Below are 26149 nucleotides of genomic sequence, written 5' to 3' on the forward strand. Positions count from 1 at the left end.
AAATGACGTCACATATGATTATTGGATCTCTCGTGAAATCTTTATAACCAACGTATAAGCTAAGCAGTCTCATACGCAGGAATTCAGGTCAGTCGGGACGGTGAACATGTAAATATATCTGCATCCGGCACACCTCACCCAGGATACTTCTCGCTATGGCTGTGGCTACTCGTCACGTGCCAGCGATGTAATAATCCACCTAAACAGAGCACCTTCAGCGAGACATGAATCCCTGCAAATTATAGGTTTGTGGTGGTAATTGTCGCCGCTCGTGTAAACTGCACTCTTCTAAAGACCCGAGTGCTATTACATCTACGCAGTGTAGCTGTTCCGTGTACAAATTCACCATTCTGACTTCTGAAGGCTTCAATACTGGGTGGGCAAATTAACCCCAGATTGAATTTCAAGAAAGGAACTGATCTCAAAAGAAAGCCCGTTGAAAAGTGTAAAGCAATACAGTTTGTATACACTAGCAAAGTTCATAGATGTCCATTTGTAAACCTGATCATTCTACATTGGCCCTATGTATAGGCACCTGAGTTGATAAAGGAATCTCATTTTCGGTATCAGTAAGAAGAAAAAAGAGCAACACATTAGAAACTAATATGGGCAACGTTCCTCTAGAAATAGCGCACGATCCTTTGCCGATCCACTGGCGAATGAAGACGTCCCCAGGCCCATATTGATCGTGGAGGTTGTTTGACCATACTTCATCACGACTGTCATCGTGAACCGGTTCAGATATCGCTTGCCACTGATTCCGCCCAGATGCGGCCCGGGGCAATCGAATTCAGGTCATAGCGAAGCGCGCTAACCACTGCGCCACGGCTCCACCGCAAGGTTGATTTACGAGCTATGAACACATCTGTCACCATCATCAATTGCTTATATAAAATGCGTATGGAACGCCTACCCAATGCAGAATTTGTCAAAAAAATGTAAAACTTAGAAATATGGTGATGTAGACATCATGTAATTTCTCATGGTATATTTTCCGGGGCTACCCACAATCCGTCCAACCCCTCCTTTATATTTCCGCGCGTCGCTCCTATTCATATTCTCCTCTGGTATTTTATTTTTCCGGAGCGAAATTCCGGAACCCGGGAATCCCATTGCGTTTGTAACCCTGCGGTTATAGGGACAAAACCTCGTAATACAGAGTGCATGCAATTAATACGAAACACCACTAATTAAATTTCGATTTAAAGCTTTCGTGACTGCAGGGATTCATCTTCTTGGTTCTTTCGGTAAAGTCACGCAGAAGGGGAAAAAAAACTTAATAAAGACATTATATTAGGTTTATACGTGAACCAAGAAGATGCACCGCTCATTAGTTAATCGCTACCTACTGGCCAAAAATGAATGCGCGAATGTAAAAAGTATTTAAACATTATTAAAATTACAGTATGAAAATATGACAATTTTCATAAAATTATGGAAATTATATGAATTAAATAATGCTTACGTACTGTTATTTAAATAGTTAAATGTTATTTGAATAATACTTGAATTCGTGCAACAATATTATAATTATAATATTTCAGCCTAAAAATTTCCCTTTAAAACGTGACCTGTGCGCCACTGACGGTGCAAAGCACGTGGTGGACACTGGGGCCTGTTACCGTAATCCCCCGATTGCGAGACACTACGGGAAATAAAACAAGACGCAATTCCCCACTCGTGTGCCTGGTTGTCAATAGATTATTTTTCCCTTTATTTTACAAACTTTATCTCACACATACACACACACTCAGCACACGAACCGCATTATAAGCCGCACTGTTAGCGTTAACTTTAACACACAAATGCAAGTTCTGTGCGAGCACCTCTCGTGATCCAGAGAATACGGCCACAAGCGGCGAGTCGCCCGCCACGACCGCGCTCCGTGCCGAGTTCACTTATTATTTTGCCCTTTTTAGTTGCGTTTTAAATGCTCGCAGCGAGCAAAGCAAGACGATTTATAATCGATTAGGGACGAGGCAAATCGTCATGAGTGCCGTCGTGCGCCGTTCGCTGTTCGACGCGCGTCGTCTCTATCGCCGACATCTCCGAGGCCTAGGTGAGTGGCGCCGCAGTCCGGCGGGGGTCGGGGCGCCTTTCCCGGCAGCGGCTTCTAGTCGAGGGTCGGTGCGGGCGGCAACCGAGTTCGGAGCGAGGGAAAAGTGACTTACTTTTCGCGCGGGAGTTGCGTTAAACGACGCACTTTATGCAGTGAGGCGAGTCGTATATAAACGTGCCGTCGCGTGTGTAAGGTTTAGCTTTAGTGCGCAGTGGTTGCATGTTGTAATATTGTATTGTGATGTCGCAGGATCGGGCGAGAGTTTGCGGGTTCGGAAGGAATTCATCCAGCAGTGGATTTACCACGTCCGCTGAATTATTCTACATTTTATGGTGGTTCAAGCAATGCACTGCTACGAACCCTGCGACCTCAGTTCGATTCCCGGCCTCGGATAACAACTTGTCAAGCTGCATGGGAAGTTTTACCCTGGGTTCTCCTCTAGGTCAACTCAGCCTTAAATAAGTATCTGGCGCGGTGTGAAGTAAACGTTGACACAGGGGAGACAAAGGCGGCCGGGTGTGTGGGGTGTGCTCGTCCCATAGCTAGGTGCTCACGAACATCACTGTCGTATTTTGTGGGGTTTGTGTACGGAGTGCGAGTATGTCGACACTTGGGCACATGCAGAAGGCAATGCAACAACATTTATTGTTGTATTGCACTTCAATGTGCCCACGTCTATGCTCCGCACACATGTCCAACGTGGTGAAATATGCACCGACCAACGTGGTGAAATGTGGTCGAATAACCCTCACGGTGTGGAGAGGGCCTCATCCAGCAGTGGATCAACATAGGGCTGTGACATTTAAATGGATTACCCTCAACAATACTTGGTCTTGAGCTAATGCTTTGTCAAACTCGCTGAGATAGCAAACTAAGTCGTCGTTTTCTGTGTATCATTCTTTACGGCGACAATGCGTTTTGTTTATTTACGACGATACATTGAAACTATTAACACTCTACTGCATTGATTACAATGATAAAAAAAAATTGAGATGGTAGCATCAATGAATTTAACAAGTAGCTAAGATAAGATTTACACATGTGTGGTGTTATATTTGTGGGTCCAATTATATTCGAGGTTTTTCCCCTTACGTTTTACTCTTATCCGTGTGTGGATAAAACGCGCGTCTCCACTTGCCACGTGTTTATAATGGAATGATTGACAGACTGCTTAACACCCGTGCAAAAGCGCGGATAATTGGATCAATGTGCCAGTAAATTCCAGATTACGAGGTTATGTGCGCAAAATCGCGACTGATTTAATTCTCCGCTACTTCTCGCTTACTTTTGTTTTCTGCTCTACATGGCAGATAATAGAATGGATAATGTTACTTCCACGATACCAATTCTAGGGCGATTTGGGAGTTGCAGATAGAGTAGAAACAGTGGGCAAGAGTAGGCACATGAGAGGAGATTTCTCCGTATAACTATGCAAGACACGACAATGCTGTCCAACTGCATTTGATTGAATAATAATAGTACATCTTTTTCAGCAAAGCCTCAGAAAAAATTTGACTTAAAACTTTCGTGACTGCAGGAATTCATATTCTTTGGTTCTTTCGGTAAAGTCACGTCGATATAAAATAACCAAATAGAAATAATACAATTTTTTTTTTATAAACAAACAAAAAACGCACGACGTTTCGATCGCAACACAAGCGGTCGTCATTAGGCGGAGAAAAATATTTTTCTATCTACGTGACTTTACCGAAAGTATCAAAGAATATGAAAGCCTCAGTACTTTTGTTTTCTAAATAGTGTTGCACTTGTATGTTTTATCATTCCATAAATACGTTTTTTTATTCCATTGATGAGTGTTTTTAATTACTCTCTGTATGTGAGTTTAATATGATCTACTTTATGGCCGTGTAGTTGGCTTGCCGATGTCGTATCGTGTACGCTGCCTGCGATAGAAGAAGAATCACTGCTTTTAGTTTCTCCCTGCTGTAATTTGAACTGCTTCAAGCTAATGTTTCCAAAGCCTTGGGCGAACAGCTTCCAACTGTGGATTAATCACCAGATTAGGGATGGCTCTGTTTTGCTGTTTGCACTTTTTGAAAAGGATTAAGAGGCCACTGGCTTCAAGGCATTAGGCACTAGAAAATTACTGCTTTCGCCACAAGCTAATGCCTGTTTATAGTTTAATTGCCTGATAATGATTTCCTACTAGAACTAAGAATGTTTTTTTCGCCAGATTGGCTGTTTGCTCGACACAGCTCAGTATTTATCAATGTGCTAAAATGTTTGGGAATATGTTATTATTTGTATGGTTTTAATTAGCAGTTCAACGTGCAAATAAGTCCCCAAACTTTAACTCCTTTTTACATTCTTGTTTTTGTTAAATAAACGGATTCATTCTCAACGTTCTTTTCTGCAAATTACACGTATTGTAATATGCTTTGCTTCGTAGTTGCTAATGCATGTTATTTTAAATGCAGTATATGGGCTTTATTTTCTAACCTGAATTGGTTAATATAGAGTAATAGTCCCCCCCCCTCCCTCCAGATCCACAGCTTAGAAGTGAGGGCTTGCGGCTAATTTAATGGTACATGTTAAATGAAGGGACGAAGGACCCCTGCCAATTTCTTTCTTGGGATTTTGAAGGCCAGGTCCTTGGACATCACAAAAGCACGACACCATTAAGACTGAACACACACGGGGACACCAACCGGGCTGCAGACAGGGTCCTTTTAGAGGAACATTCTCTGCAAAAGCACCAGCACAAGCACCTATGGACAAAGGCTCCCCCCCCCCCCCCCTGTTTTAAACAAAGGCAATTCTTGACACGGCTAAGCGCTCAAATGATGTGAACAAAAAAAAAACCCACACTTTTTGTGGATCTTTTCCACACTTTGCACGAATTAAAGAACTTAATGGGGTTTTTATGCCGTCCCACTTCCTGCCTCATTAACGCACAATACCTCACCTGGCGTCGAGTTGATTTGTCCTCTGTGGCCCCCTTTTTTTGAAATGTAGCCTGGGTTGGGACTGAGAGAATGAACTGAGCGGAGAGGCTGTTGTTTTGTGAGCACTGCTAATTGTTGATTGGCAGCCCATTGTATTTGCTGGTCCATTTCAGTGGCCTATACAATTTATTAACAAAACCCCATTAAGGATTAATATTACTACAAATCGACGGATATCAATGATAAAGTGTTTGCACAATATATATTTAGATGTAATAAAACAAAAATTGTAAGCAAGCAATGTATTAAAAACAATACCAAGCTTCGTGCCTCATTATTTTAAAATAGCCAATACAGTACACGTTTCCATCATGCATAGTTACATACATACATGCAGTGTAACAATGAAACCACGAACATTGCCCTCCGCATCCAACCACAACTGGTGAAGCTTGGTAACGCACCTCACCGGGGCCTCTCGTCTCCGGCTAATAAAGTGAAGGAATTGTCAGCTCTTACGGCCACCGAAGTGCTGGTGTCGAATGCTGGCGGCCACGTTCATCTCACAAGCGGTCCCACCCTCCATTCACCGCGCCGGCTGCCGGGCACGGTAATTCCCCCCCCCCCCCTCCCAAATTAATAGTCACCTGCAGCTGAGCGGGCCGACTGAGCCTCTGAGTGACGCTCAGAATTAGGGCTGCACCCTGGGGTCGTGAGATCGTCGCCACACAATCCGAGCTCTGTCAATCTCCACGATCCTTTAATAGAAGCGGGAGCGGTATTCATGGGGGTGACGGCGACGGCCTTAGGTTTTGAGCGTCGTTTGCATTCCTCGCTGCCTGCAAAATTAAACTCTTCCTTTTGAGCCCACCCGTAATTACCGACTTTCTTACTGATGCTTTGTTGAATCGTAATTATAGGAATTTTAATTTAAAATTCCAAAGATGTGTTTTTTTTATATATTGTCAGTTTTTAAACCATGTTCCGTTTCAATGAAGGATAAACTCTGAACCCTGTAATGGGATCATGAAGTAAATGTACATGCATGCTTCATCATGTTTTTGTAAATCGCACGTTATATTTTAGAAATATACACTTACAAAAAAATATTGTTCTAGCTCATATGATACATTTATAAATTATAACGGTAGCCTCCTGAACAGCACGACTTACGCAAAAACAACAACTTTTTTTACTGCACAATGTAAACACAAGGCAGTACTCATTCCGGCACCTTCCCCAGCGATTCAATGAAGTGTCACATTTCAGGGTTACAACTCAGTTGTGAAATGTATGATGTTTTATTTTACATCATGTCCTTTGTATTTATTCCTCTTTTGATCTATTTCAATTAAATAATTTTCTTCACTCCATTAGTGCAAATGTAATAGCATCATTTACATAATTGCACACGTGATATAAATTGTTAATCATCTAGTTTCTCAAGCGCAATTATATGCGCGTGTTGTGAGTACGAGGATCATTTGCAATCCATGAATCCTCTTTCATTGCTTGTTGAGCTAAAACAATCGATTATAGATTTTGCACGTGAAAATTAAGTTGCAATAATCTTAACGTTGTACCACATGACGTTATAGGTCTTTTGGAAACGCGGAAGGACGTCGAGAGATTTTCATCCACTCATCCAGAGAGTGGCGTGGAGGTGACGCCGATGCTGAAGCATTTGGTGTCTAAAATCAAGGCCACTGGACCCATATCGACAGCGGAATACATGCGAGAGGTTCTGACCAACCCCGCAAAGGCAGGTCACGCGGTGTTTTTTTATATAACCGTCACGAGAGCATATTTGATTTGTACATGAAATCCACAGCATTCTTGTCTGTCAGAACCAAAATCTCAATGTTTCAGCAGATGTAAAAATATCAGCCAAGTCAGCCGAAACTTCAAATTCTTGTTTTCTTAGCGTCCGTGACACGCGTTATTATTTTTTTAATTAACCTGCCTGTTTTTTACAAGCTCATTGAAGGAGAAAGTTTATAATTTAATTATTACTCGAATTTTTATTCTGAAAACACGTGTGTGCTTTTTTCCATTTACTGATGAAGGCAAGCGTTGTGTACACGTCTAGGTGCAGTAGGTACACTTTGCACAGGTGTTGTGAATTGTTTTGGGTGCAGAGCACAGCGGATTACACCACGTTTTCTTGTATGTGATGATATGATTCGAATTCTTTTGCAGGGATACTATATCCACCACGACATGCTTGGAGAGCGTGGCGATTTTGTTACATCCCCAGAGATCAGCCAGATATTTGGAGAGGTACACAAGCGTCTTGTGTTTTCCACAACTACATTTAATGAACACTTTGCTGTAGCTAAGCTTCGTATGATACACAAGTGGGCAGCCCCGTCCTATTGATGGGGTGATATGAAACTCACGTGAAACTTATTTGGCTTCGCCCAATCCCACATGCCTATCTGTTGTATGATTTTGACACTTGACTTGCCTTACTATGCATTGAGATGTAAATACCAGAAGGGATAAACAATGCCGGTTAAAATGTCTTTTTTTCTCTTGAGAATGTCATTGTCCGTTCAATAAACTAAACATCGTAAGCTTGCAAGTAAAATTTCTTTCTTTTAAATTTTATTGAGCAGTTTCGGAGAAGCTCCTTTTGACAAAGATGCAGATTGTCCACTCGTCATGGAGATGGGCCACGGTCAGCAATGATGTGTGGTTGTGGATCTTCTTTTTGTCATCCGTTGGGCCTCAGCTGGTGGCAGTGTGGTGCGTGAGCGAGTGGGTGGCTGCTGGGAAGCCCCCTTCTCTTCGTCTGGTGGAGCTGGGCCCAGGACGTGGCAGCCTGGCCAGTGATGTGCTCCGGGTTTGTCCTCCCCTTTAAACCAGTTCCCGCATCTCCGATTAGCACAGTTATCTATGTATGGTGCGAAAGAAGTTCAACATACATGCAAATGCACATCACAATCCTCATCAACAAAATAAAATACACCACCTAATGTTATTTCACCCAAGACTGCGGTAACATAGGTTAGTGTTGAAAAATAAGGGTGAAATATATTGGTTTTCAAAAATGTTTGAATTTATTACACCATTGAAAGACACACACACACAGATTCTAACAATGAGTTCCATTAATCAAAAGCTTTGTGATTTTTCCATATATATATGGGTCTTTGTGAGTCCAAGGGTCTATGTGAGGTTGATGGTCTTTATGTTAATCACTGGGTCTATATGCGAGTCTACGGTTTTCTACAAAAATCTTTGTCGTTGATTCTTAAATTCCCCGCAGTGTGAACAAGAATCCTCCACATCCGTTCTCTGCTCTTTCTAGGTGGTCGAGCAGTTGAGGCAAGTTCTGGACAAAACGGAGGTGACTCTGCACTTGGTGGAAGTGAGCTCCACATTGAGCGAGGTGCAAGAGCAGGTGCTCATCGGCACGACGCAAGAGCAGCAGTCGAACCTGGATTCCCACGCGCAAGCGGAATCTTCCACCTACAAACAACGCGTAACGAGGAGTGGAATTCCAGTCTGCTGGCATCGGAATCTGCAAGATGTGCCAGAAGGTCAACCGTGCCAAATTCATTTAATGTTTCAACAAAGAAAACCAAAGACGCTATTTTTTATTAATATCAACAATCTTACGTAACAGCTTTAAGTAATAACGTTTATTTGACGTGATGTCATTTTTTTTATAGGCTTCACTTTCTTTGTGGCACATGAATTCTTTGATGCGTTGCCCATCCATACGTTCAAGGTTAGTGCGCTTTTGTTTTAGTGTTTTTATGGCTGTGGATCGCTCGTGAAAATGTGCTTAATCGGTTCTGTTGTACGACCTGATTTCCATTACGAGAACCACAATGTAAATAAATAATGCTTGAGTTGCACACTGTACACCACATCAGGAGAAACCACCCGTGACTTAATTTCATACGGCCTTTGGCCACATCATGGGGCCAGTCACTTCGAATCGGCCTGCAAATGATATCTGTCCCTTGCTGAAAGCATATCGGCCACATTAATCAGATACCAGAGGGGAAGGTGTGTGACCTGCCATTGCTTTCTAGTTTTAAATTGCGTTGTCACCTGTTATGATTCAAAGTTCTGAGCACCGCAGTCAATACATGCAGACCTAACTGATTAATGCATAGAGTGCTAAGTTTAGTTAATGGATACAGTCTAAAGTTTAGTATTGACTAATGTGTGGCCCACAAAAAGCTATTTGAAAATCCTATTGGGCAGCTCCAGAATGAAACGTTTCTGTACCTCTGCCCGACACGAGTTGTAAACCTGTGCTTTGTTACTTTTAGCCAGTAATGGGGGAAAAAAACGACCTAAAAGCGGTGTTGTTTGTACACAGAAAACGGAGCGCGGCTGGAGGGAGGTGATGGTCGACATTGATCCAGAGTTGCCTTTTGGGTTGAGGTTTGTGATGGCTCCGACTCCCAGCTTGGCCTCGAGTGCTCTTGTTCAGGTCAGGTTAAAACACAAAAACAAAAAAAACAATCCGCACTGTCTCGCTTTTGAGATTTCTGTCTTCTGCCATCTCACGTAATTAAGCTGCGTGTAATAATACCTGCATGGGGTTGCCCTGGCCCTTATTTAGGGCCATGGAGGGCTGATCAGGTGGATGATACATTAGCCAAGCCATGGTTAACTGCCAAATTAACTTAATGCATTTTTACGAAAAGTGATATTCCATGCAGGCCCTTTATAATGAATTTGATTTTGTCGGGATTAACAAAAAAATGTTGCTGTGTCGTGGTGTTTTATGTACCTGATTCAGCAGTTGCATGTAATATGGAGTGAGTTGTTGAAAGCTGGGATTCAAGTATTCAGAGATCATGTGTGGGAAAATGCTGCCCTCTGTCGTTTGCAGACTTGCATTGCTCGTATTACAAAATCCAAGTACAATAGGTCTACGAGAATGTATCTAACGCTCATTAGATGAGAATATATTAATCTGTCGATGTATGACAGAATAGCAATGGAATAGTGCTGTGGTGCAGGGCTTAATTTCAGCCGGGTCTATCCAGTCCGGCAACCCTGGATAATATGCGCCCGGCACAACCACGTCCAGTATGCCTGCCGCTACGGCTGTGGCTACCAGTCACGTGCCTTCTCCAGCCGGCCAGCGATCCAGGCAACAACAATATTGAGTAAGTGAGATGTTAAGCTCCGGTGCTGGGTGCGTGGCCACAAGCAGCTGCGCGATTCTTCCGCTCGTCGGACCGCAGGCCGGGGAGGTGCGTGAGCACGTGGAAGTGTGTGCGGAGGCCGCGGTGCTCGTGACGAACCTGGCCGAGCGCGTGGCTGCACACGGCGGGGGGGCGCTCATCGCCGATTATGGACACGAGGGCACTGGCACCGACACCTTCCGGGTGAGCTCCCCCCTCTCGCCATGGGACAAAACTAGGCAAAGTGGCGCGGATCCTGCAATGCCATGGTGTTAAGATTTCACTGCTAATCTCATTGTTCCATCCCCACAGTGGTCATCCGCTCCCCGGTGCTTTATTTCCTTTGGCTGCCATTTGATTGTAACTTGTATTCATTGGCCGTCATTCAAATTGAGCGATGTGTCCTGCCCAAGCCTACTTTATTTCCGTGGCCGTCTGGAATGCTCTTCCGATATTAGGAAGCCACTGGAGCGATGCACTTTTAAATCTAGATTGAAAACTCATTTCTTTAGAACTGCTTTTTTGTGTTTAGTTTGTTGGCCTTCCACCCGCACCACCGATTAGCACGGTTGACTACGCACAGTGCGAAAGAAGTTCACCATACATACATAAAGTCAAGATGATGTGTCACTTTCTTCTTTGATTCACGTGCCCCTCTTCACTTCTCTTGGTGTAATTATAATCATATATCTCTACGATTCTTTGCACAAATTTCAGCATTGTTCCATTTTCGCATTCACATGCCATGGAGAGGCCCTCATCCAGCAGTGGATTGGAAAAGAGCTGCACGTGTATATATCGTCATGTCAAATTATACAGTAAACTGTGCACGGTTTTACCTAAACGGGGCATGCAATTTTTCTAATGCATAACCTAGGTTCATTTACAATTAGCAGTCTATGTTATTGAATAATGTGGTAAGCTTTTTAGAGTTGTCTTTCAATGGCGAGCGCAGTATAAATGCGATTTGATTCCACCATGTGCCGTGTGGGTAATGTTCCGTGTTTTTGCCTGCCATGCGTGTGCGCGCAGGGCTTCCGTGGCCACAAACCACACCACGTGCTGTGCGCCCCGGGGTTGGCTGACCTGACGGCCGACGTCGACTTTGCATACCTGCGTCGCGCGGCCGAGGGCCACGGGGTGACCTGCCTGGGGCCAATCGCCCAGCGAGATTTTCTTCAAAACATGGGCATCGACCTGCGCTTGAAGGTTAGAATTCGGACCCAGATTCGTGCTCAGACATGCTTGGGGTGGCCTATCAAGGCTCTTTGTCAGTGGTGTAGTGTGGATAGCATGAACCCTCGTGCAAGGAATTGAATGGGACTCCCTGTCCCAATTTCTCCGCCTTATTATTAACTCTGCGTCCACGGCCCATCTGTCCTGTGGGTCTCTCTGCAGTTGCACCCCCTGCACACTTCATAGCAGCTACGTCTCGCTTGCTCCTTGTTGCTACTGTTCCAAGCTAAAGATGACGTAGCATAAGATCACCGCCAATTGCAAATCTCACTTAATTTCCCGTTGCCAAATAGTTTTTTTTTATTTTTACACCTTGAATGCACACTTCATTGCCAGATCCGTGCGTGTCTGTGCTTGTCTGTGTACAGGACACCGCTCTGTAATAAAACAAATTGAATTGTTTTTCCTGGCACAGTGAACTTGGCGCATTTAGCCCTCATTAAACTGAATGACATTTGTCATTGGGATTTATTGCTTTCGTGACTGCAGGAATTAATATTTTTTCAACCTATCTACGTGACTTTACCGAAAGACCCAAAGAATATTTATGGCTTTGTAAAGTAATTATTTAAAATCACAAAGTTATGCTAATTGTAAATAAATGTGTGCTTTATTTATCCGAGTAAACATCATTAAGTCATTTTATTAACATTTTTCACGTCGGTCCTGCCGTGGGATGATTTTCCATATGGTTTTCAGGGATGTCATTAAGGTTAATTAACTGGCTTAGACTTATTGTGTCTGGTTAAAATCTCTATCAACTCAAACAACTCCTGTTACATATAGATATAAACATAAACAGACATACAAACCACAACACAAAACTTGACTGGGATTGCATATGTTATAAATTTGACCTTTCGAACAGGGCTTGATTTATCACCGATTCTTTTTTTGGGATGCTCGTAAACTGTAAAAGGTGGCACGTGACTAGTGGCGACAGCCATAGTGAGATGTTTATGCTGGATGCAGTGTGCTGCGTGCTTTCCGGTTCAGCGACCCGGACTGAAATTATTTCCTGCTTATGAATATCGTTCTCAGCCTCTTTTCGCGCTTGCCATCCATTTGAAGTGCGGGTGATGTATTCTCACAGCGTTGTCATTTACCTACAAACAAAGGGCATCCTTTTTCCCCATACATTTCCTTCCATTCTCATCCCCTTCAACTGGTTGCAGTTCGCTGGGTCTGGAAATATTTTCCAGGTCGTCGACTTGGACCGGCCCGGTTGGTATTATGCCCTGCTTCTGTGAAGAATGTTTACGGCGGCATCTTGTAGCTCTTGACATTCGAAGTGCGAGTGATGTATTGACGCAGAGTTGCGATTTAGCTACGTGCCAGCGGAACCCCTTTCACACGCTTTCCTTTCTTGCCCCGGGGCTCGCGTGCTGGAGAGCCGGCTCTCAGGAGTTGTTTGTGGTCTCCAGGGCACGGCACCTGTGGAGGTAGTGAAGATGCTCACGCAGTGCCACGCCGATGCGTGTGCCCGCCTTATCGGCTTATCGCCCTGAAAGTGTGTTTGTCAACAAGCACCGGGACTTGTTGTGACAACAGAGGAAGGAGCCAAGAAATGAAAGGAAAGAACAAAAAATCATTAAGATGCCACCTCTCGGAAAAGTGTCACATTATATTGTAAGCACTTGTGTTCGTTTCCCGAAGCTATTTAAATTATTTTAACTCAATGAAGCCGATTTTACTTGAAATCGTGTACGCAGGTAAAGTAATTCATTCTTTATGTTTATTGATCTAAAGCTAATGCGTTTGTGAAACATACAGTTTAACAGTGACTTGTGGAAATATGGGCCAAGAAAGGATATGCACACATGGAGGAATAGATATATGCACAGGAGGAAAATATTTACGTGCACACCTTCTATAAATAATTATTACAGTAATGCCCAGGTGAACCCAGGAATTTACATGAGTCTTGAGACTCCCAGGAGGGTCCTGCATGGAAATGTTTGGCCAATTCCACGAATTAGTGTTTGACATACGGTATAAAGCCGGAGTACCCAGAGAAAACCACACTCGTACGAGGAGATAACACTCGAAGCTCCACACATTTGGATTCCACCCGCTTGCTGTACTGCCATCTCTTGGTCACCTCACAGCCTCAGTGGGTTGGGAGTTTCATAAATGTGTGGGGTCCACCACCCCTCGCCCTCAAAGCGCCGGATTGCAGGTGTGTGCTTCACCCCCACACTGGGCTCTCCTCTCGTGCTTATCATGAAGACCAGTTTTCATATTGCACTTAGCTATTGAATTTCTTAATGCGAGGTATTCACCAGCACAAAGCATGCCCACAATGGTGGAGCTGAGAGCTTCCCTACTCCGGCATCTCATATTCTCCCTCCGTCTCTCCGAGCCGAACACACATTCTGACATGGCAAAAGGGCCTCGGAATGCTCGTTCGGAAAGCAGCTCAGCTTACAGCGTGGCCTCATCAGTGGACCCGATGGGAACAATGCAACGAAGAGCTTATGGATCATTAATATTTGTGCCGGTCGATGCTGTTATAGGATAGAGGCTGGAATTTACATCAAGTTTCAATTGGTCTGTGTGAGTGTGTGAGTGATCACAGCCTGAGAGACTCTACATTTATAATACAGATGTTAATGATTTGTTTCCCACCACCCCCCACTTGCGATTCAGTGAATTTCCAAGATTCAGGGATGCATATTTTCAAATGAAGGATCGATCGTTGTATCGGTTGTGACACCTTTCCCATTGTTTTATAGATTGCGTTCTCGGTATCATTTCACGAAGCGAACAATCCTAAAAGGAACTCTTGCAGGGCAGTGCAAGCACCCATGTTCGAGAATGTTCAGCGGAGGTGGATATCACAGGACTACTTCCGAGATATCATCAAGCGATTTCTTATCCAAACGAGGGGGCAGCCACTTTCCCACCTGCCCTGCTTACAAAGTAGTGTTCATCGCATTGCAGTCAAACTGAAATTTTTTAAATTACATACCTTGAATTTACACAAATTAACTGCAGAGCAATATAAAATGTGGTGGGTTTTTTGCGTGCGGTCTGGTGACTGGGCAAAGACGAACTCACTACACTGGAAAACCCAGTTCATCACGGGTAGTTGCCCGGAATCTAACCCAGGATTTCAGTGGTGCCAACATTGCCACGGTAATATGGAAGTTCTCTCGGGCTCGCCCAAGGCTTGGTACTGTAAACAAATGCCCCTCCAACTCGTTTGTGCGGCAGACTTTTTAAATTATGCATATTTCACTCAACCCTCACAAACTTTGCACGTGATATTTTTGTGTCACCAGTAGCTGAAAAAGGGGGGTGATGTCTGTGCAGGGTCAAGTGGGGACATGTCGTCCATTGGTTCCTATGTCCAGAGGCAGCCTGGAAATGAGGGCTCTAGCCCGTGGCACACATTCTTGAACTCTCATAAACCCTCGTTCCAACTTTAGCACATCCTCGTTATTTTTTCATGTCAATTTTTGTTTTCTTACAAATGTCATTCTTCACATTGGCCAATATTGTGTAACAATACTGGGTATCATTAAGGCACAACAAAAGGTTGTTTGGCAGACACTAACATTGCAATATTTATTGTGTAGAATTGAAACATTAAATATTAAATCTTCTGTGATGTCATTGCAATGCATCAGTGATGTCATGGAAGGTGCTCACCTTTTAAACAAATGGTTGAACATTGGGGGTGGCCATACAACAATTTACCCTGCCCCTCCCATCCCCTGCACTCCCCCAATCCCCCCACAGTAGTTTGATCAATTGTCCTGATTGTTCGCTGCATTGACTTTACCGTGTAATTAGCATATAACTTGCATATTTCGATCGCAACACAAGTGTGCGTCTTCCTGATGACGACCGCTTGTGTTGCGATCGAAACGTCGTAGTTTTTTGTTATTTTCTTTGAACCTATCTACGTGACTTTACTGAAAGACCCACATAATTTGAATTCCTCCAGTCACGAAAGCTTTAAGTCAAGCTTTAACTTGCATATACTTTGCATAAGTCATGAGATGTAATTTTTCATGCGCTCAAATGTGGTGCACGAGCAAAATAATTGATATTACTTCAGCAATCGATGCATTGTTACTTATCTACTCAGGGTTCGCGATCTTCTCAGTTTTGAAAAACCTCCATAGACAGCACCGGGTGGTCTCTGCTTTCTTTTCAAACTCAGATTCTGCTGCGAAACGCGGGTGACGCCGACACTCGCCGGCGATTGCTGGCCGGCTACGAGATGCTGATGAGCCCAGAGAAGATGGGCATGCGATTCAAGTTCTTCTCCTTAGTTCCGAGTGCACGATTGTCACCCGGCCCGACTCGGGAACCTACAAAGAGCCCAGCGCCACCACCCGTGCCAGGTTTCAGTGAACTCGTCATGAAATGACCTACAAAAGTCCTGTTTGCATTTGCACATCTTCTGTAACTCTACCGTGTTTTACAACTCGCCCACCACTGGATGGAGGCCTCCGTATGCCTTTCACTTATGGAGGTTTGGCACTTATTCGTAGCTGGGCGGTGGTGGTGTATGTCTGTAATCCTAGACTGTAGAGGTGAGTGTTCGTGGATCACACAAACGTTGTGAAACTCCCTTGTGGTCTCCCACATATTTAAATCTGGACCCCACCTATTCAGGCTGTAAGGGATAGCGTGTTGCCACCTTACATCCGGTTGCTCTGGTTTTCTCCCACATGTAAAGACTGATTAATTAACTGAAAAAATGTAACATATGGAGAACCGCAGAGCTCGGGCAATTGTTGGCACTGGCTGGGCACGTGGCTGCCTTACTCATCACTGATATTAGGCATGGCTGGGAATCAAACTCGGGTCGCCGAGTAAATAGCGTAACGCGCGAATGACTGCACCACCACTTGACTCAGACTTCCATTTATGTGAACCCATCAAATAGAGTACAACTATAACATTCTAAAATGTACAATGCAAATGTAAAGGAGTGGAAGGTCACTTCCAAAGATTATCATAAGTTGCACTGCTCTGTTATTTATTTGGGTGTTTGATAACGAGAACACAAAAAACCCACTTTTAAAACCACTCGCCAACTGACGTGTTCTTCTGATTTGTTCAAACGCAGTGGGTTTTAAGTTTCAAGCAGCGCACAATCATGTGTCCAAAGCACAAGCCTCTGTGCATTTGGCAGAAATATTCAGCATTTCTAGAAGAAGTGCATTGTGGTCCTCTTGCCTTAGGTCACCATGGAAATAAATTTGAGTAAATGTGACCGACTGCAAGGCAGCAGTGAACAGAGTTGGACCACTTTGGACCTGGTTACCTCCATACGACTGTTCGGGGAAGTCTGTGTTCCAACCTGTGCTCTTATTCTCTTATATGATGGGATTTTCTCATCATGTACAGATTTGATTCATGTCACACTTGCATAACTTTTACCGAGGCCTCCGTTTCACGTAACTTGCAGCCTCAAAATTTTAAACGTGAACTCTGGAGAAACGTAAGAAATAAACGAGTAACAATAAATACTGATCGTGTTTGTTTATGTGTTTGGTAGAAGAGGACTTGGATAGAGATATTGATTAAATTGAAGCTGGAATTGGCATGGACTTCATTCCTAAATTGGCAGCAACACAGGCAACAAAATACAGCTTAGTCTAATCTGTTTAAACTGCAAAGAGCTCATTATTATAATTCTATACAACTTGTGCTATATATCGGTTGTTGTGCTTCTGGTACAACTGCATGTCAATTCAATGTGATTACAACAATGGTATCGGGAAAACGTACACAATTCAGGGCCAGTCTTTGTTGTACATGATGTTTGAAATGTAATTCTTTGACTTTTTAGACAGTTGTGTACATGCATGTGACTACGTCACGTGGCGAGGTTGGAATTGTTTACAGAGAACCTACGGGTACAATCCTGATGTTAGGCCCAACGTATTGCCATGTGTAGATAAACGCCACGGCGATAATCGTTAATTTAAAAAATTCCTGAGTACATTGAGTTCTTGTGGATGCCTGCCTGGATAACCATTCTATGTTACTCTATCACACCACTTTTTGTGAGGGGTGTCAACGGTTTACCCTCCCTCCCAGCAACATGGGGAATTGTCGCAGTTCAACGTCATAATTTGATGGACGAATTCAATGTTTTGCTTTCTCGCTTGTTTTGGTCCTCATTTCGTTTTGTCTCGTGTGTTCATGTCGCTTTCATGAGCCCATTTGTAGCGGCAGGACATCCGCACACAATTTTCAAGTATCGTAAACGATCAATTCTTGCGCGCGCGATTTGATGCCGTGTACCGTGAGCCTTCACGAACCGCGTTGACCCTGCAATGGGAAAGCATGGTAATACAATCCCCATGGCCAGCACGGCATGGGGAGGGAGCCCGATATACAGCCCCGAATTGACGAAGCTTTGAAAAAAATTGCGAGCCTTAAGAACTGATATCATTTGACGAATCCACGCATCACCACGCCCTCTGCTTTACACTGATCAGTGTAACAACCATTCACCAAGTTATCCTGCAGGTGGCACCAAGCCAAAGCCCTTTCTGTAGGGAGAAAATGTCAAAAGCACATTCAGCCTTGATTTGCAATGGCACTGCAAGCTTTATTATTTTTCTTACTGGCATCTCACACATGAGTTTCAAATGGCAGTATCCAGTTCAGCAGAGGTATGTTGTTAAACAAGCATCGTAATTAATCTCAACAGTGGTATTGCATGATTTTCTTATAAGTGTAACAAATAAGAAAAAACAGGAACAACTTAGCAAAGTCAAAACCTGTAGTTCGGATGCATCTTGTCCCACTCACCGATGTTGAATAGCATGACCCACTTTCAAACATATTGCTTGCTTATCACAGTGGTCTTGCTGTGAGTGTGCAATGTTTAGAAAGTAGGGCAGCCATGATCAATACAGGTGAAATCGTTAATCTCAACAGGTGTTGCATTATCGTGTGAAAAGTTAAAAAGACAGCACGCGAATCGCCGTTCGTGAAGTCAAAGCCCGTTTTAAGTGGCAGCTTGTCCAATCCAACTCGTCGATGCTCAATAACGATGACCTAGTTTTGAAACGTATTTCTAGATTTTAAATGTGTGTTGCTGCACAACAGTGGGTAATTCTAAGAAGAGGGACATCTGTGAGCAATCATCCAGAAGTTAAATGGTGTTGCCGTGGAGATTCGTGTTTGGTATCGGACACGTTCAAGATTATGGACCACACACTCAATTATTTAAAATTCATTAAAGACAGACACGTAATTGAGATTTTTTTCGATAGATTATTTTTAATGTATTTTAAGTTCAAATGTGGAATGCTTTCATCTCTGTCCAAATTAATGCATTGGTCGTTAAACTCTGTCCGTGTCTTCAGATCCAATTTCTGTGGTTCCATTGTAACACAGGCGTGCACTGTCAGACTGAAACAACCTCTCTCGTGATCCAATATATTATTGCGATTCTGGGTCACGTGTTTTATCCAAGACATGCTTCATTTTTGTCAATGTTGTGATCGTTAATGGTTGGAAAGTATCACGTGAACCTATTACACGTGGCATTAATCATAATCATTGTTTTTCACACAATCAATTTGATGCATGTATCGTACATGTAAGCACTGATTCAATAATAATTGTATTGTGAATTATTGGCTTGTGTGTGAAAAAACAAAACATGGAAATTGGTGTGTAAATTATTTGGTCATGCTGCGTTGCCATTGTGGTACACAAACCTGAATAAAAGCAACAACAAAAAACTCAACACATTCGTTAATAACACTGTGGCCTTCAAATGAAAGATGTCGGTGACATTTCAGGAAATAGTTCTTCATATAACATAAAATAATTTAACCATACGATGTTTTAAAAAAAGTTTTGCTGGCTGGCTGGCTGGCTTCCTGGATGGCTGGCGCGTTGAGCCGGGTTCGTGCGTCGCGCTGATGTCACACATCATTCCCTCCACCCCAGCCGTGGTTCTCGGGCCACTGCCCGATAAGTTGACTTATATTTAATTTAAAGGCAGTATTGTTGACGATTGTGTTGAGTTTTTGTTGACATGAGAATTAGGTTCTCGGTGGTTGTTGCGTCACAGGTGGTGGCGGCTTGGGGAGGCTTTCATCCAGCAGTGGATTGACCATGGCCGATGATCATGATGGGCACGAGAATCAGATGTGGGATCAATTTGTAACCACTAGGCTCAGTGCATGTTTTAGAATGGTGGAACAGCTATTGTGTTTTTTTAACTGTCACCTTCGTAAATATCAGATATTTGTCATGTTTAAAAGAAAATGTGTTTGTTGTTTTCAAGTTTATACGTTGCGCCGTTTGTTTATAGCTTTGACTCTTGCATTATTTTGACAACAGATATGCTGCGGCATAAATGCAGAGGGTAAATCTTGATAGCTATGAAATATAATATTAAAAATAGAGCAAAAGCCTTAACGTTCGTATAACTACATTCTAGAAAACTGCAAGGTTGACATTGCAAGTTTATATTTAAAAAAATATTAAAAGGATACCTGATTATTTCATCTGCAGTACCCCAATAGTGGCATGAATTGCCAGATACAAAATTTATTTCTTCTGTGTAAACTGATAAGAATATATCTAAAATCCTGACAATCGTTATCTCACTTAAAATTGATCTTTTCAGCCTTCCTGATATCGTTATATATATAAAAACACTTTCATAGGACAATAAATATAACAATGGCAGTTGTCAAATAACATACGAGAACAACGCCCTTCACTTACCCAGGGAACAAACTCGACTGAGTCTCAAGACGGTCCTCTTTGGGATGTTTGACCAATTCTGCTTTTCGAATTTTTAGTTTTTGAAAGAAAACCAGAGCACGTACCCAACAAGAAATAACAACGCACGCATAAAAGGGGTCATCATCACTCAAACCTGCCATTGATTTAGAGGTCACCAACTCACAGGTCTCCCTCGCTATACGCGGGTTCAGTTTGTGCAATTTCGCGTATATGCGGATAACCTATTTCTACCAATTATGTACGGATGTTTGATTTATTCATGATTATTGTTATTCTTGAAGCCAATGAACATGAGTCACAGAGGGGATACATTCCGCGTGTCCACAACAATCCTTGGTCCAGCCGCAACGTCCGAGTAATCCTCCCCGCAAATGGGAGCCGATTAAAGTTACCCGGCTTCGCTTCACGACGCGACAACGGTAGAGGGATAATGGTCAGGAGCAGTCGGTTAACCAGGGAAACGCGTGCATGTAACCAACCGTGCTATACTCTTAGTTCTTTCGGTAAAGTCACGTAGGTAAAAAATGAAATTAAAATTAATAAAAACAATAAAATCACGACGTTTCGGAGGCAACACAAGCTTCCGTCCGAAACGTCGTGATTTTATTGTTTTTATTTTTTATTAATTTTAATTTTATTTTTTACCTACGTGACTTTACCGAAAGAACTAAGAGAATGAATCCTTGCAGTCACGAAAGCTTCAAATCTAGAACCAACCGTGCTAATCGGAGTTGTGGGGAACCCGTATTCAGCTATAAACTTGGATGTGGCACAACACTGTGTATTGTGCTGTGTGTGCTTCTCGGCAGGCAGCTGTGTCGTGCAGTTTTGCTTTGTGCGCCCCTCTTTTTTTTAACGCATCCACCGCATAGAGCGAGGGGAACCTGTACTTTGATTTAGCGCCTTCCACAGGCCACCTTAAAGCCCTGTCGGCAGTCTCACACTGAACCACAGGTCTGTGCTGCCACCATGCTCGGCAAAAGGCACATTCAGGTGGCTTTCCAACGAAAATAAAAAATGATTCACTGGATGAAATAACTCCACATTATTAATACTGTACTCGTTCAAGGGCACCAATTTCCCAAGGACGCCCTGGAACTTAACTATAAACCAAAACAATGTTTTATTTTAGCAGGTAAGGCCCACTGAGCTTATATAGCTCTCTTTCAGAAGCGACCTGTCCAAAAAAGATAGTTCAGCGAAGTGGCTTTACGTCATGTGGAGATTTATAGCGGCCAGATCCTCTAAATCAGCGGTTCTTAACCTTTACTGCAGCCTTTCACCCCTTTGGTTCTCAATCGTAAAAAAAAAAAACATGTTAATAAATACATAGAGGGTTTGGTGAAACAAAGTAGTTATACTTCCATGCCCGTGCTTAATTTGGGTTTCAATTATTTAACTTCTGAAACAATCTGGCATGTCTCGCACCCCCAGAAAGGGCATCACGCACCCCCCAAGGCATGCGTGCAACCCCAGGTTAAGAAGAACCACTGCTCTAAACGCGCGTTGATTCTAAATGTGGAGGGAAACGCCGGAGGACCTGGAGAAAATCCACGCGACCACGGGGAGAGAGAACACGCAAACTCCCAATATACAGCAGCAGGCGTCAGGGTCGGGATCGAACCCACGACCTCCTGTATACCAGGCGAGGGAGTTAACATCTCGTCCGGGCTGTCCCAGCTGGGCCCTGGCTGTTTGGTCCCGGGCTGTGCCAACTGCGTTGCTCTCTCTTTGTTTCCCTGCACCGATCCCCTCGTCATCCACCCACCCCTCTTCGACCTTAATGCGGTTTGATGAACAACAAAAATGCGTCAAGCATCTCTAAATCCAATTGCTTTTGGATCCTGAATTAATTTAAATTGTTGTTGTACTCGTGTCAAAGCCAGGCAAGTGGCACTGTTGGTCAGAAGAGCGCTTGAATCGCAATCAGAAAGTCGGGAGTTCAATTCCTGGTGAGGGGCCGATTCGGTCCCTACTTTGTGAGAAGTTCAGTGGAAATGCTGGGAGACTAACCCCTGCCATGGGAATGTGGAATTTACACTGGAGGCTGAAGGTTGCTGTTGCCAAAGGCCATCCAAAGCTCGTTAGTGCAGGTTGACTTAACTTTCTTTAAAATTGGATGATTCGCCCGCAATGCTGACGATCTTTCAGATCTCAGAAGCTAAGCAGGTTTGAGCCTGTATAGCGCTTGGATGGGCGACCACCATGCATCAAACAAGAGTTAATAGGCTGCGTCAGCAGAAGGCAGTGCAGAAATATCCATTGTGTTGTGCAATGCTGCAACGCCTATGCACCCGACCTTCACAAACTCTCACGGACCAGCTTGAGATACGGTCAGAGAACCCCACGACCCGGAGGCCCTCATCGGCGGAGGCCCTCATCCCTCAACGGACTGATACAAGAGCTGTACGTGAACACAATTCACCAACACTAACATCTCACCAACCACAGCCTCTTATCAAACAGCCACTTTAGCAATGTCCTCAAACGGGGCATGAGAAGGCATTGAAAGGGATGACCAAAGAAAAAATACTCTCCTCGGCTGTGCACCTTGAGCCACGGGGACATATTTGACCAGCACGGTGAAGTCCGGTCAAACACCCCCCCAACAACCCACACGGCGTTAAGAAGTCCGACCACCCAGCAGCAGTGGATTGACACGTGTGCTCGCACATGAAACACAATCACAGGCTGTTGACGCGCTTGCTCAGACACTTCACGATGTCCGAGTCGCTTGAGATATCTGCGAGCCGGCGGTAGCAGTCGCCGCCGCCGCCGCCGTCGGGAAGGAAGCGACCGTTTTCTGCGAGGGCCGCTCTCTCCGCGGAGACGGCACAGCTCCAGCGGGCGGCCGAGTGGTCGAGGCTGTCGCGGAGGTGCACGGGGAAGGGCAGGTCGCGGTCACGCGCGTACTCCTGCCAGCGCGCGTCGTCGCTCTCGTGCGTGATGTAGCGCTCGCCCAGACGCAGCTCGAGCTCGCGAAGCTGCAGCCACGTGGGGTAGTCCTGCCGGCGAGACCGGGCGAGGCGGGGGCGGGAGGGCCTTTACGCAAAGGTCAAGAGGGGTCAAGATTCTAGAACCGCTGTTTGTGTTTAGTTTGTGGTCCCCCCCCCCCCCACGCACCTCCGATTAGCACGGTTGGTGACGTATAGTGCGTAAGAAGATCAACATACAGTACAACATACAGGCTAAATTTCGATTTTAAGCTTTCGTGACTGCAGGGATTCATATTCTTGGTTCTTTCGGTAAAGTCACGTAGAAGGGAAATAATAAAATAATAAAAATATAAAATTCTCACGACGTTTCGATTGCAACACAAGCAATCATCATCAGGTGTGAAAACCACGCCTGATGATGATTTTATTATTTCCCTTCTACGTGACTTTACCGAAAGAGCCAAGAATATAACATACAGGCTGTTGGGGAAAGGGCTGTTAGCAAGCAGCAATAGTGTACGAGGGGCGGTGTGAGCGGTGCCACGCCCCGCCACCTTTGTCTCCCAACTACCGGTGTTTACACACCGCAACCAGGTACTCATTTACGGCCGACTTGATCCAAGAGAGGCCCGAGACCAGTTTAGATAATCACCACTGATGTTAGGCGTGGCCAGGATTTTAACTCGGGCCGCTTGGTTCATAGCGCCGTGACCTAATCACTCCACTTCCACTCCCCATATAATTTACATACAACACCAGCCGCCAAGTTTTGGTAATGTCACCCAAGGCCATAGCCATGGAGTCAACATTGAAAACGAATTTCCTGCCATTTCCTGCCTAAAATATTAAAAAATTAACTAACACATAGGATGGACTTTTTTTTATTATTTTTTACGATAATGTCTAATAGTGCATTGTATTACATTGCTGGTTTTTTTACTTTTTCTTGTTTCATTGTATGTAATGGCAGAGATTAGGGATTTATAAAGTACAACCATAACCACAGTCATATAAACAAATCTATTTCCTAGCAATATATTGGGGGGGGGGGGGGGACATTTTGAGCATATTTGAATATTGGGGGGGGGGGGGAGGGAGGATGCCCCCCCCCCAATATATATTATAATTACGGCCTTAATGTCACCATAGCACTTGTGCCTTCCGAGGTTCCATTCAGGGTGACGTCCCACTGCGGGCTCTGTACCTGTAACCACGGGTGACTCAGCGACTTGTCCACACTGAACCGCTGCCTCATCTTCACCTGAAGCAGGTTACCAATTAAGTCGATGGCTGTAACAGAGGAGCAGCAGCAGCAGCAACAGGAGCAGAAGCAACGCAGAAAAGGTGTAAAAGTCAATCGTGAATATTCACGTACGCGTGACGGGAACAATATAAATCATCAACTGCATGGCGGCCGATAAATGCTACCACCATGCATGGGTTAGCGGTTGGGTTGACTACGGAGTGGCAGCCAAAGGAGGGAATGCCTCCAAGAGTCCATCCACCCAGCAGAGGAGACCAGCTTGTGTGTAGGCCCAGGGTCGGTTGTTGACATTGCAGGCCCGTGAGAGATGCAAATGGCTTCCGGAGGCCTTCAACATTCGGTTGGTTTGGGCCGACGCCGACTTAGTATGGTAGTAAATGTTACATTTTACAACAAGTGGCTTCCCAGCAAAGCGATATCAGCTGATGGAGCTCATTTTAATGATCGTAGATTAATGGGAAACTACACTCCACAATGGTCTGGATTCAAACCAATTGCCCTTGTGATTGGAAGCCCTATTGTTTTGCCAACAGCGCCACGTTAATGCATACTGCATGCAAATCCAGGAGATTCATATGTGCACATGCACGGTTTGTGGACATTAAAGTTGCCTGGGTGCTCACGGTCATTACCATTGTATGCGTAACTGCGTTGTGCATTCTACGCTGAGTGCTTACAGACGTGGCTCTGAAATGAAACGGGCTCCGCAGGAGGTTGCTGTAGATTTCCGTCGTCATTTTCTGACCACTTCTAGTAGCCTATACATTGTGTCTGACCAAAAAAAAAGTTTGAATCACCGTTGATAATTTGACCGACCGCAGATGGGTTGAAATTGTTTACGAAAATTGGAAGCATTCGGGCGACGGATTGAAGCTGCCGGCACATTCCGCGCGCCGCTCAGCGCGAATTGCACCGAACGCGAGCGGTAAAGAGCGCGCGTTTCTCGCGAGTGGGACACGCGCCGTGCGATTCCACAGTTTTAGCAACTTTCTTTTTTCACGAGGACCAATTGCTGGCGGAATTGCAGAGTCGCATATATCCGAGCCAATCAGGGGAGCATTTAGCCGAGTTTTTGTTTTGTTCGTGATATTTTGTGGCGAGAGCGAGAGAGTCAGGTTTGGATTGTGGAGGGAGGTGGGGGGGGTTGTGGGGGATGGAGCGCATCGGCTGATGGAGCGTCGAACGGCTGGGCTAATGAGATCTGCAAATTCGACTCGAAGAAAGTGAAGTGCACTTAGGTTGCCGTGCGACGACTGTGATTGTGAGCACCTGGCATGCAGGTCTGGGTGTCCCCCCCTACCACCACCGTCCCCCCCTCCCATCACCACCCACCACCCCACCACCCACCACAACAGTGCAACACTTCACAGCCGATATTCACGGGTGAGAGAGACAGAGCGAGGGGGGACAGCCTTTTCAACAACAACACAAAACCACTTCGATTCTGAGAGGATCCTTTTAAAATATTTGCGCCACTCATCTTACGCGCTCCCTAACTCAACCATATTCACCGTTTCATATTCAAGCATTACGCAGTGTTGTGTCATCGCCATTCCAAAGCCAGACACCATCACGGAGGAAATTGAATAACGAAAAAAAATATGCCGAACTCATCTATTCAGGCAACATTGTAAGAGCTTTGCCCTCCCCCCGCTTCTCTAAATATGCAGAGCTCTCGAGCAGCAATTAATGCACAGCTCTTAAGCTGGCTCAGTGCGGCTCGCGTGACGACGGCTCAGTGCGGCTCGCGTGACGACGGCTCCCACTCCTTCTTGCTCTTCACCGGTCCTTCACGGTGGAGTGCCGTCGCGTGTCCGCTTCTATTTATTTCTAAATTTGAAGCTTTCGTG

General features: G+C 44.5%; 2 protein-coding genes across 2 annotated transcripts in view; one reads left to right on the plus strand and one right to left on the minus strand.

Annotated features, from left to right (window-relative positions):
- The first annotated feature begins 1852 nt into the window (after positions 1 to 1852).
- On the plus strand, positions 1853 to 20636 carry NDUFAF7 (NADH:ubiquinone oxidoreductase complex assembly factor 7). The gene is made up of 10 exons (XM_061580079.1): positions 1853 to 2059; positions 6564 to 6727; positions 7165 to 7245; positions 7700 to 7810; positions 8279 to 8510; positions 8643 to 8701; positions 9305 to 9418; positions 10182 to 10325; positions 11154 to 11330; positions 15529 to 20636. The coding sequence occupies exons 1-10, from the start codon at positions 1990 to 1992 to the stop codon at positions 15736 to 15738; spliced, it is 1362 nt and encodes a 453-aa protein (XP_061436063.1). The 5' UTR covers positions 1853 to 1989; the 3' UTR covers positions 15739 to 20636.
- A 65-nt stretch (positions 20637 to 20701) lies between these two features.
- The window catches only part of LOC133361203 (serine/threonine-protein kinase D1-like), a 45094-nt gene continuing 39646 nt past the window's right edge, over positions 20702 to 26149 (minus strand). The window contains exons 17-18 of the mRNA XM_061580090.1: positions 24240 to 24325; positions 20702 to 23104 (exon numbers count right to left, since the gene is read on the minus strand). Of these exons, the coding sequence (XP_061436074.1) occupies positions 22784 to 23104; positions 24240 to 24325 (407 nt within the window). The 3' untranslated portion in view covers positions 20702 to 22783. The remainder of the gene's footprint in view (positions 23105 to 24239; positions 24326 to 26149) is intronic.

The sequence above is a fragment of the Lethenteron reissneri genome, chromosome 8 (assembly GCF_015708825.2).
Source record: "Lethenteron reissneri isolate LAM-NWPU_2019-01 chromosome 8, ASM1570882v1, whole genome shotgun sequence".
NCBI classification, from domain to species: domain Eukaryota; kingdom Metazoa; phylum Chordata; class Hyperoartia; order Petromyzontiformes; family Petromyzontidae; genus Lethenteron; species Lethenteron reissneri.